Source organism: Budorcas taxicolor, chromosome 18 (genome assembly GCF_023091745.1).
Source record: "Budorcas taxicolor isolate Tak-1 chromosome 18, Takin1.1, whole genome shotgun sequence".
Taxonomy (NCBI): Eukaryota; Metazoa; Chordata; class Mammalia; order Artiodactyla; family Bovidae; genus Budorcas; species Budorcas taxicolor.
In genome coordinates this window covers 17,215,059-17,228,179 of record NC_068927.1, presented here as the reverse complement: position 1 = coordinate 17,228,179, position 13,121 = coordinate 17,215,059, and the positions used below count along the sequence as shown (strand labels likewise).

Below are 13,121 nucleotides of genomic sequence, written 5' to 3'. Positions count from 1 at the left end.
ATGGATGTTTTACTGGTTGTAGACTGAAGGAAGAGACAGTTCCAACTTGCATTTCTGATTTTAGTAATTTGAGTCTCTAATCTTTTCCTTAGTCATTGTATCTAAAAGTCTGCCTAGTTTGTTGATCTTTTCAAAGGACCAAGATTGGTGTTTTTTATTTTCTCCAGTTTTTTCCCCCTCTATTTTATTTATCTCTAATCTTTATATTTTAATCCTTCTGACAAATACATGGAACTTTTGAGTTTTTGGAATCTGTTAAATTATTGAGTAAAATCAAAATCATTGTCAGACATTAAATTTGGTTCAAATTTGGCTGATGTCCATTTGCAGCAGAGATGAATGGAGGGGAAGAGAAGACAGTGATGCTGGCAAGGGGACACTGAACAAGACTACCTTCCTTTAATTGTAACAGCAGGCGTCACACAGCCAGCGTGGGTCACTTAGCACAGAGGGGGACGTGAAATTTAATAATCAGTGATAAAACCAACATAAGTGAGAATTTGGAAGAGAGAGGCCACAGCTTTCAGAGGACAAGACGCAGCGAGGCTGTGTGGAAAACAGCATTGGGTCCAGAACTGCTGGCTCATTCGGGGAACACTGGCCACAGCATAGCCCTCTGTGGGGTGACTCGCTTCTGGGCGTGCTTTCCACAGTAGATCTGATCCTCCACGAAGAAATGGCCCTTCTGTTTCAGACTGCTGCCGTAGTTGGCACACACATAACACTTGGGGTGGCCATGACGCTCCTGCAGCTTCACCAACACGCTGACAGTGCTGGTGCCACACTTGTCACACGCGAGCAGCTTCCGGGCATTTCTAGTCAATGTAGCCCCTTTGGTGACTGGAGCCTTAACACTTCTGAGTCCTGAGGGCTTGTTGGGATCCCCTTTCTCCTCAGACTCTAGGATTTCCTGCAAAACCAGGAATGAAGTGGGCTGTTTCAGAGGCTCATTTAACTCCTGTTTCTCCAGAAGCATCTTGTAAACTTCAGACTCTTTGCCAAAGACAAGTCTGCTTGGAAGCTGAGGATGGTCTTAAGATGTACCGTCGTCTGCCTGCTGGCTGCCTCTTTGACTCCAAGGCGTTGTTAAAGTTTTAGATATTTTCAGAGGAGTAGAAGCTAACTGGGTTGTTGCACTGGTTTGTGACGACCCTGGGGAAGAGCTGGAGGAAGGTGAGGTGGTAAAGGGCATAACTCTGGTTTGGGGTGCTTCCTATATGTAGGATCTCTTGGGGTTCAGAGGCTAATTCATCTTGTATGAGTGATGTTTCACTTCCTCTGCCACCAGAGGAGACCATATTTCTGTTCTGTTGCTACTGTGAGAGTCATGTTGTCTGTGCAGCCCTTGATTTTGTTCTGAGCTTCTAAGTACAACATACTGCTGCTATTTTCCCCATCAATGGCTGTGGTTACATCTCCAACACAGACATTGGCTTTTGCAGCCTTGATTCCAGGAATGACCTGGGAAATGAGGAACACTTAGTTTGCTCTACTTTTTCTGGTTCTCTATGATTTGAATGAAGTCTTTCTCCTTTATTGTCTCCTTTTTTTAAAATGTAGGCATTATAGCTTTAAATTTCCTTCTTATCACTGCTTTCACTGCTTTCCATAAGTTTCATACATTGTATTTTCATTTGTCTCAAGGTATTTTCTAATTTTCCTTGTGGTAGCTTCTTTGAAATGTTGGTTAGAGTGTGTAGTGTAATTTCCACATATTTGTAAATTTTTCAGTTTTCCTTCTATTACTGATTTCTAGTTTCATTTCACTGTGATTGGAAAAGATACTTTGTATGATATGAGTCTTTTGAAATTAAGACTGTGTGTGGCCTAACATATGGTCTGTCCTAGAGAGTGTTCCATGTGCACTTGAGAAAAATATCTCCTGCTGTTGTTAGGTGGGGTTTTTATGTCTATTAGGTTCGATTGGTTTATAGTACTGTTCAAGTCCTTTATTTCCTTATTGGTCTTTTGAAGGTGTGCCCCTCACAGCTTGTGGGATCTTAGTTCCCTAACAAGAGACTGAACCTAGGCCTTTGGCAGTGAAGATTGCAGAGTCCTAACCACTAGACCACCAGGGAATTCCCTGCTTATTGATCTTCTGTGTGGTTTTATTCATTATTGAAAGTAGAGTATTGATGTCTCCAACTGTTATCATAGAACTGTCTAATTCTCCCTTAAATTCTAACAATGTTTACTTATATTTTAGGGCTCTGATTTGGGTCCATATACGTTTATAATTATTATATCTTCTTGGTGCATTGACCCTTTTATCAAGGTACAGTGTCCTTCTTTGTCATTTGTAACAGTTTTGACTTAAAGTCTGTTTTTGTCTGATACAGGCTTATCTTAACAGATACTGCATTTTTCACAAATTGAAGGTTTGTGGCAACCCTGTATGTGTTGAGTTACTCAGTCACGTCTGACTCTTTGCAACCTGGACTATAGCCCACCAGGCTCCTCTGTCCATGGTGTTTTCCTGGCAAGGATACTGGAATGGGTTTCCATTTACTCCTCCAAGGGATCTTCCTGACCAGAAATCAAACCTGTGGCTCTCACATCTCCGGCATTGCAGGCAGATTCGTTCTTGCTGAGCCACTGGGTAAATCCCAGGGCAACCCTGTGTTGAAAAATCTACTGGCATCATTTTTCTAACAGTTGCTCACTTCATGTCTCTCTGTCACACTTTGATAATTCTCACAGTACTTCAAACATTTTCACTATTATTGTTTATGGTCATCAGTGATTGTTGATGTTACTGTTGTAAAAGACTTGCTTAGATGATGGCTAGCATTTTTTAGCAGTATGATGTTTTTAAATTAAGTTAAATTGAGTTTTTTAGATGTGATACTACTTGTGCACTTAATAGTCTACAGTAAAACATAAATGTAACTTTTATATGCACTGGGAAACCGAAAAATTCATGTGAGTCCTTGAATAATTGCTTCATTGTGGTAGTCTGAAGCCAAACCAGCAATATCTCTGATATGCACCTGTATTTATATCACTATCCCAGCTCTCTTTGGTGTCTATTTGCATGGAATCTCTTTCTCTGTTCTTTTACTTTCGACCTAATTATGTCTCTGGATCTAAAGTGAATCTCTTACAGAACATCATATAGTTGGATCTTGGTTGTTTTCTTGCTTTTCTGCTAATCTCTGCCTTTTGAATGGAACGTTTAATCCATTTACATTTAAAGTAGCTACTAAGGAAAGACTTCTACAATTTTGCTGTTGATTTCTATATGCCTTACAGCTTTGTTATCCCTCGTTTCCATCATTACAGTCTTTTGTGCTTAGTTGATTTTTGTAGTGACACATTTGCATTTCCTTCTGTGTATATATTCTTCAGACATCTTTCTTGTGATTACAATATATTCTTTAGACATCATCTTCTGATTACAATGGAGATTTTGTCTTTTTTCTGATTGCTAAAGTCTTTAAAGGTGTCTTTATTATTTTATGAGCGTGTGGGAACTTTTTCACATTACAGGATGTTGTAGTTCATGTGTAGACACACGGACCCAGCTTATAAGTGGAGAAACTTTGAGAACAGATTTTAGAATTCTTTCCTTAAAAACCTGATATCTGTGTGTGTGTTTTAGTTGCTCAGTCATGTCCAACTCTTTGCAACCCCATGGGCTGTAACCCACAAGGCTCCTCTATCCATGGAATTCACCAGGCAAGAATACTGGAGTGAGTTGCCATTCCCTTCTCCAAGGGATCTTCCTGACCCAGGAATCCAAGCCAGGTCTCCTAGACTGCAGGTAGACTCTTTACCATCTGAGCCACCAGGGAAACTCTTGTTAATTCAAATGAACAAATCCTCACAAGGCAAAATGGTTCTGTGTTTTGGGATCTCCTATAAGAAGTATAAGTGACTTATCAGTAGTTCCTAATAATTATTTCGCTGACTTTGCTTATAAGTGCAGATCATATTGCATTAGCTTTGACAAAAAACTGCTTTCACACCATCATGGTTTTTACTTGGTTTTGAATGGCCCTTAACTTTAATCTACATTTAGGCAGGACTGATTAGCCTGTTTAACAGGTTGCTTTCCTCACAGTCATCTCCTGAATGAAGGAAGTCGGCATATGAAAATTCACCCAAACTTCCTGGATATAATTACATGTGTATGTTCACATTATACATATTTGTAAAAATAAGTGGCATATCTTATCTGTTGTCCTTATGAGACAAAGATATTTTGTATCCTGACTGGTGAATATGGTACAATGGTAACCTATATGATTTCTGCAACTTCAAAGTTAATACATATTTCAGTACACTAGTAAGATATTATCAGGTATTTTTCTTGAGAAATGTGGGAATTGATCATTTTACCCTTTAGTTATAATTTCAAGGTATTATATTATTGCTCCCTGGATTCTGTGTTAAAATCATGTTGTATGAGACCATATATAGGCTTTATTATAGCTGAGCTCTTCTAAGATCTTTCTGAATTGCCAGATGGTCAGTTGAATTATGAAGTTAATTTAGCCAACCAGCCTTCCTACCTGCCTTCCATTCATTTATTTAACTTTTACCAAATGAAGTATTTGCTATGAAGATACAAAAATGGATGATACCATCCCTGTCCTAAAGGATCTTACAGTCACTTAAGTGAAGTGATATATATGCAAATGAAATAAATACAGAATTGACTATGACAAAGACCGTTTAAGACAGAAAACAAAGTGCTTTCTTAGTAAATATCCAGGTTACCTCTAGTGGGCAATATTGTTTATGGAGCAGGTAGTCCTTGCAGAAAGGTCCTTTGAGTTAAGCCTTGAGGGTAGGTTGATTTTTCACAAGGTAGAAATGTTAAGTGAGGTGGTTATTTTCAGAGTTGCTGTGATGGAAAAGGTATAGAAGCAGAGCTAATTTGGGCCACAGGAAGTAGTGGGAGAGAACAGAGAGAAATGAACCAGGAACGGTAGATTAAAGCTAGAACTTGAAGACCTTTAAACGGAAGGCTGAAGTTAGACTTCATGTTATAGGCATTGGGGAGTTTTGAAGGATGTTATTCTAGAAAAAGCTGTGCTTTTATTGGGGCATGGAGGCTATTTAGGAGGTTACTTCGATGGTTGAGGTGGGAAGCCAGGAAGATCTGAATCAAAGAAGTAACAATGAGTTGAAAGAAGAGTTGTGGAGACACATTCCACACGGATGCAAAATCACAAGAGAGTGACTCAGAGGTACTTAAAATCTGGGGCCTCACTGACTTGGAAACTGAAAATTGAACAGTTAAAGGAGGAAATGTTGAGTTATTTTGAGTGTAGTGAATTCTTCAAGCAGTGGGGAAGTCCACTTCAGCGGTGGTGTTTGCCGCAGTAGACTGCTATTGCTTCTTTTTGACCTATAGATATAACCTCAGTTTGTTTATAAAAATTGTTTTATTTTGAAAACTTTTCAAGCTTGAAAAATAAAAAGCAACCCAACCAAGGTTGTTTCATTGTTTCAAGTAACTTCAAGTCAGACAAGTCAGCGCTTGATACAAGGATGTAGTTAGCAGGAAAACCTTTTAGCCTTCTTACTTTCTCCTCAGTACCTTTACTCCCAGCATCTGTACCCACGCTGCCCAGTACAGGGTCCATCAGCTGCGTGTAGCCGCTGAGCACTTGAAGTGCAGCCAGTCTACACTGAAATGTGCTACAGTTACAGAAATATATACCAGATTTCAAAGACTTGGTATGAAATAAAGAATGTAAAATATGTTCTTAATAATGTTTTATATTGATTACATGTTAAAATGATAGCATTTTGGATATTGTTTCAGGTTTCCACAGCACCACCCATATGTTAGGTGATTTCTAGGACCAGCATATATTCATTTTAACAGCTAAGATAATTACAGTGAAAGGGAAAAAACTGTCTTTGAGTTTGGAGAAATCCTTTCACAGGGATTATGCTCACCCCTCCCAGGAGGGGCACACTGAACATGTTCATTTCTCCAGCAACCAAAAAATAAGTAACCTGTTCAATGCTTCTGCCCAGAAAAGCCGACTTTAGAGATTCAGCACCCAAGGTTTTTACTGGGGACTGTTCACATAGGCACTCTCTGCCTAGAATATACCAAAATTCTAGACTCACAGAAGGAAAGCAGTTGTTAATATTTGGCATAAATGATATTAACACAAACTCTAGGCACCATGAACTACCCTTGTCAGTCAGGGAATGGAGGGAAGCCAAGTTTCCAGATGCCAGCTAAGGGCCACCCTTGCACACAGACCCTTCTAAAGGCAGCAGCCTTAGTCCTGCTGTGTTAACTTTCTACACAAATACATTAGGTTAATAAACTATCAATGGCTTCCCTGATGGCTCAGAGGTAAAGAAGACAGCTGCTAATGCAGGAGCCACAGGTTGCATCCCTGGGTCAGGAAGATTTTCCTGGAGTAGGAAATGGCAAGCCACTCCAGAGTTCTTGCCTAGGAAATCACCTGGACAGAGGAGCCTGGCTGGCTCTAGTCCATGGGATCACAGAAGAGTCAGATAGGACTTAAAGACTAAACAGTCAGTAGAATTAATTCCACCTGTTTCTTTTTAAAGACTAATATGGCTACTTGTTCTCATTCTTGACTCACATTATATTTACTTTGGGTAGCAGTTGTCTAAATCTTATATGTAAAGTTCTTCTCTAATGTGTTTTAGTTATTTTCTCTGTAAAACTAATGATTTCTCTTTGATACAGATCTAATAAGTAAACAGATGATAAACCTCCTTCAAGTGATATGTTTATACTAATCATTAAAGTTCAGACTAATTGAAGGCTACAGTAGGCTTAATTCCATATCCCAAATGTAGCTTTATTACCCAAGAACAAAAAGAAAACACCGCTCCAAAAAATATGTGTGATCAAAATAATTTTGTGAACTTTGATAAAACAAAAGTTTCAATTTAAAAATGTCCACTTGATAAGCACATTTGAGAGCTTCAGTTTTCTTTTCACATGCTGCTGCTGCTGCTAAGTCACTTCAGTCATGTCCGACTCTGTGTCATTAATTCGCATTGTTAACTCTCTTTTGTTATTCTCCAAACTGTTGTTCAGTTGCTAAGTTGTATCTGAGCTTTTGCCACCCCATGGACTGTGGCACACCAGGCTTCCCTGTCCTTCACCATCTCCTGGTGTTTGCTCAAACTCATGTCCATTGAGTCAGTGATACCACCCAACCATCTCATCCTCTGTTGCCCGCTTTTCCTCCTGCCTTCTATCCTTCCCAGCATCAAGGGTCTTTTCTAATGAATCAGCTCTTTGCATCAGATGACCAAAGTGTTGGAGCTTCAGCATCAGTCCTTTCAATGAATATTCAGGATTGATTTCTTTTAGAATTGACTGGTTTGATTTCCCTGAGGTTTGATTTCATTGTATTAACTCTAAACTGTTAATGGTTTGTAATTACTATGAATCCATCCATGAAAATATTTCCCAGGAGATTTATATAAATGCATTAATTCTGCATAAGAGGTTCACTTCCTATCTATTCATTGACTGTAGACTGCAGATGTGACTAAAATAGTACAACTTGGCCAAAATGCATAATACAGAATAGCAACCAGGATATGTTTGACTTCTTCCCAAGTACTGAGTACTAATATATACTTTACTCTTTAAGGAAGGGAATGGTTTTAGGAACATAATTTCCAGGACTAAAACTGTGAAAGCAGCAGAAGATATTTTTGTCAGAATAAATCCATAATGTGATTTTCAGTGACATATTGCCCTACAGGTCCCCTGCAGGCTTAGCTGAAGGACAGAACCATCTCTCAGCATCATTGCCACATCTCATCAGAAGTAGAGGGAAGCTAAAATGGCAACCCCCTCCCCTCTCCTGCACCATGACCCAGCAGTGAGTAAAGGGGAAAGGAGAAAGTCCTTAGGCTGCAAGCAGAGAGCAGTTCAGAACTGGCAGTGTTTTTGCTATTCTCTTTGTCCTTTATTTATGTAATTCAGCCATTTTATATAGTTTAGAATTGAAGCATGTCATTAGCAACCCATGTCAATAACTGATACTTTCATTCTCATTATGAACAGTTATGCTTGTCCACTGAAAATCCATAAAGCTTAGTACATTTGTGATTTTAAATATAACTCGCATTTCTACAAAACAAAACTGACAATATCATTGCTTGTGCTGCTTTCTAATTGCTTTAAATAATGTAGAGAGCAGTTATAAAGAACTCTATGACTTTTTTAAAAACGGGTACTTTCCACTCACTATTCAACCAGTAAGAAACACTGAGCAGGAAACCTGGCTTTTTGCCACTTTTGAAGCTGTGACGCGCCATCAGGGTACTGTCACATAATGTTCTGTTGATAAACCATAAGAACTAATAATAGTTTGACTCAGAAAATCAGAGTACAATGCTGTTTATAACTTTACCCACCCTGTCTTGAAAACAGCTTCCTTGTATTCCCACTTGTGAACTGGATAAAATAAAAGCTCAGTGTGTAATATGATCTAGTATATAATAGAATTGCGGTATAAAAATTAAACAACAGAAAACTCCAGTTTTTAGAAATGAGGAATCTAAAAATACTATATATTCCTTAGGACATCAGTTATATTTTAAAGTGCACACATTTGTGTGATACAGTTTTATGACATACATGACACACAGAAGTGGGTTCACCTGCTAATTCTGCAGTTGACTAAATACCACGATGCATCTTCATTGGCTTTTCTGTCCATCTAACAGCTTATTTCTGTATCTAATACTTATTGTCCTTGTGATAAGCTTTGAGACCATTAAGGATTTTTAAAGAATTATACCAAATATGAAATTCAATGGCATATATTCTATATGTGTACTGTTTAAAAACTTTTTTTTTTTAATTCCAAAGAGTGCATTTTTATTTTGTCTGTGGTCATCCGTTCATCCTTCAACAGACATTTCCATTGCCTTCACCTTTTGGCTCCTGTGCATTATATTGCTGCAGTGAACAGCAAGTATCTCTTTGAGTCTCTGCCTTCAGTTCTTAAGACTGTATACCTAGAAGTGGAAATGCTGGCGCGTATAGTAATCTGTATAAGTTTTTGAGAATTGTTTACCATTTGCCATACTATTTACCACAGCAGCTGCACCGTTTTACATTCCTGCCAGCAAAGCACAGGGGTTCAGTGTCTCCAGGTCTTCACTAATATTTTCTTTCACATTTTGAAAAAAATGTGCTGTGTACTAGTTTCGTAAGACCTGTATCAAATACAGTTGACCCCTGAGTAACAGGAGTTTGAACTGTGCAGGTCCAGTTACACATGGCTTTTTTCAGTAGTAAATACCGCAGTAGTACACGTTGCATAATTGATTCAGAGGGGCCGCCTATGGGACTTGAGCAGCTGCACATTTTGGTGTCGGCCACAGGTCCTGGAACCAATGCCCCACAGACACCGAGGGATGACCATATATTCATATTGTTATTACCCTAAGAGCAATCTCTTGGTGCCCAACCTTGGTAAAAGTTTACATGAGTCAGCAGCAGAGAATACGGGCCTTTGTCTTATTGTTTGTGTAGTACAGAGTATCTTCACAGAAAAGCCTTTGAGATAGGATATTGACTTTATAAGAGCAAATGTAAGATGAATCCGGATGTCATAATCTGTGTGCTTTCTCTTCTTAGCAACAAAGTTTTCTTTTGTCTACAGCTCCCTGTACAGGCAGCACTTTCTTTTGCCATAGCAACATGTGCATCAATAATTCTTTAGTCTGTAATGGGATTCAAAACTGTGCATACCCTTGGGATGAAAATCATTGTAAAGGTGAGTCTGCTGGTGAAGGACAGCCCTTAGAGGTGTGGCCATTGCCTTTCACTAAGAAAAAAAGTCTCTTTTTCTACAACTGTTCTTGGCATAACTGCTTTGACAGAATGAAGACATGTAAAATCAGTGTTCTCCTTAGTGAATCACAGACCTCTGGGATGTGGTAAAACTGAATATTATTCTCAACAAAAGCAATTTTTATAGACTATAGTTTTTACCTAAAAGTTGTCCACAAGTTAGTCATGGTTGTTTATATTGTAAAGATACCTTATTGTTATAATAATGTAGATTGTGACCTAGAGTATTCTTATTTTTAAAATTAAATGGAAATACTATTTAGCAAAATTCAACTGATAGATTCAGTCTTACAGTGTAAAACAGACTCCTTATAAGGACTGCGTTTTTTATTCCATGAATTTCCTATGCTATATTTCAGTATATACTCCCTGAAAGAGAAATATGCCTTGTGGTAATGCTGGTTATCAAATCACCGTTTCAGTACTACAGTTTATCTCCCTTTTATTCTCCCAAGAGTTCAATAAATAACTGTGGAAAGTTAATGTAAGATATTGCTATCATGAGAGGAAGTATTTTCAGGTAACCATTCAAAAACAGTGGACCATGGTTGTAAACATATCTGAGTGAGTCAGTGAAATCATTTCTGTTCTCCTTGCTTATGGCCATCAGTAGGAATACTATGGGTTAACTCAAATCTACCATAGAGCAGAAAGCTAAACTTGATAAAAACAAAGAGTATTTTGTTTTGACATTTTCTATATTCATGTATTACTTTGATTTGCAAACTGTATGTGCTTACGTGTTATTGTTGTTGTGTCTGATTCTTTGCGACCCTATGGACTGTAGCCCACCAGGCTCCTCTGTCCATGGGTTTCTCCAGCCAAGAGTACTGGAGTGGGTTGCCATTTCCTTCTCCAGAGGATCTTCCTGACCCAGGGATCAAACCTGCATCTCCTGCATTGGCAGGCAGATTGTGTACCACTGAGCCACCAGGGAAGCCCGTGTACTCATATACCTTCTGAGTAAAGAACCAAGTCCTTTTCCTTTTTTTATAGTCTGGCTGGCTGCCTTATGATTGGTTAGTTTAACCAGAAGTCATACTAGTTTTATTTTGTTTAAAAACCTAATCTTAAATTGCATTTTCTGGGTTGTATTTGACCCAGGTGTTCTGCTTTACCTAAAAATATTTTACCAATTTGTGACAGGAATTATGAATGAATTTTCAAAGTCTCATTGTTTTTCTTTCTCTTTCTGCAGAAAAGAAAAAAGCAGGACTGTTTGAACAAATCACTAAAACTCACGGAACAATTATTGGCGTTACGTCGGGGATTGTCTTGGTCCTTCTCATTATTTCTATTTTAGTACAAGTGAAACAGCCTCGAAAAAAGGTCATGGCATGCAAAACTGCTTTTAATAAAACTGGGTTTCAAGAAGTATTTGATCCTCCTCATTATGAACTGTTTTCACTGAGAGACAAAGAGATGTCCGCCGACCTGGCCGACCTGTCGGAGGAACTGGACAGCTACCAGAAGACGCGGCGCTCCTCGACGGCCTCGCGGTGCATCCACGACCATCACTGTGGGTCGCAAGCGCCCAGCGTCAAACAAAGCAGGACCAACCTCAGTTCCATGGAACTTCCTTTCCGAAATGATTTTGCACAACCACAGCCCATGAAAACATTTAATAGCACCTTCAGAAAGAGTAGCTACACTTTCAAGCAGGCACATGAGTGCCCTGAGCAGGCTCTTGAAGACAGGGTGATGGAGGAGATGCCCTGTGAGATTTATGTCAGGGGCCGGGAAGACTCCGCACAAGCATCCATGTCCATCGATTTTTAGTCTTCTGCTGAAGTGACGTTGATCATTGAGTATGTACGTATGCAGCCTACAGAGCGTCCATATTGTTTTCAACAGCCAACCCTTTTCTCCTGTCAGAACTAGAAAGACCTTCATTTCGCATTAATGTAATGGTCAAGTTTTTATTATCTCAGGCAGTCTATATGTTAACCCAACCAAGAAACTTCGTCCATGCAGTAAAAAACAAAAAACAAGCGTCTAGTGCTCAGTGTCCTACACACAAAGCACCAGTTACATAGTAGCGTCTGGAGAGGGGAGCAGTGTTGCGCCAGGCTCAGCTGGTGGTAGCAGCAGGAAGACGGTTCTTGATTGATACAGCTCTGTCAAAATTTTGATCCCACAATAAGTTTAAACATAAGATTTTTCTTCACATTCCTTTTACTTTTTCTGTTCTCTAACTTTAATTTGTTTTAGAAGCCAGTAATGTTGCCATTTCAGTTTCTTATATAAATGGTTAATGTTTCACATGTATTTCAGTATAGGCATTTGTTCTAGAGTTTGTCAAAATATAACTAGTTACTGTGGTAAGTGCCAGTTAAGACACAGAATTCTGTTTCATCCATCTGTTTCTTGAGTAATTTCCATACTGCTGCCTTTTAATTACTGGATCCTTAACCTTTATTTTCTGTGATATGGTTTAGCACCTCTAAGTCATATTTTGTTTTGGTTATATTATACTAGAAAGTTTCATAATCCTGGGATGTATGCACCATTGCCAGTTACAACTAAAAACTTAATTAAAATTTTTTGAAATTTCCTAGGTTTTATCACATTCAGTGATAGCCCACTTTTTCCTGTGAGTAAAAAGTCATTTAATTCATTTTGGGGGCGGCCTATCATATTTATTTCCATTGTTACTCATTGCTAGATCTGTGTTTCCTATTTTTATAAAAAGGTTATTCACTCCCTTTGTATTGGTTTGTCCTGTAGCATATGGTCACCAAGGTTGTATGGGAGTTAAAGGAAAATGCCTAAGAAACTGTATAAGCCTTTAGATTGCTTCTTACTTGGGACAATACATTTTTCTAGTTCTTACCAAGAATAACAATTTCCACTTTTTTTTAAACTGCACTTTTGACCTTATTTTTCTTATGGTATATAAACAATAATTTATAAACATGATATAAAAAAATCATTGTGTTTTTTTAGACTTTTGATATTATTTGATACTGTACAAACTTTATTAAATCAAGGTTAAAGACCTCCATGACAGATTTCTTTTCAGTATTCACAATAGCAGCTTTGTATACCAATATGCTGTGATGGAACTGTACACTATAATTTATTGTAAAAATCTTGGTAATGTGTACATAAGCTTTTGTTTCCTCTTGTTTATTGCACTTAGTTTATGATAAATTTTTCACTGGTATCTATTGATCTAAATCAGTACACAAATCTGATAATTAAAATATACATTGTTACATGATTCTTTAATCATATTATTTATGGCACTGAGATTTAGGATCTTAAGACATATGTGGAAAGGAATCCATTT

General features: G+C 38.2%; 1 protein-coding gene across 1 annotated transcript in view; it reads left to right on the top strand.

Annotated features, from left to right (window-relative positions):
- NETO2 (neuropilin and tolloid like 2) overlaps positions 1 to 11,608 on the top strand; it is a 53,609-nt gene extending 42,001 nt beyond the window's left edge. The window contains exons 8-9 of the mRNA XM_052656201.1: positions 9,639 to 9,752; positions 11,028 to 11,608. Of these exons, the coding sequence (XP_052512161.1) occupies positions 9,639 to 9,752; positions 11,028 to 11,608 (695 nt within the window). The remainder of the gene's footprint in view (positions 1 to 9,638; positions 9,753 to 11,027) is intronic.
- The last annotated feature ends 1,513 nt before the right edge of the window (positions 11,609 to 13,121 follow it).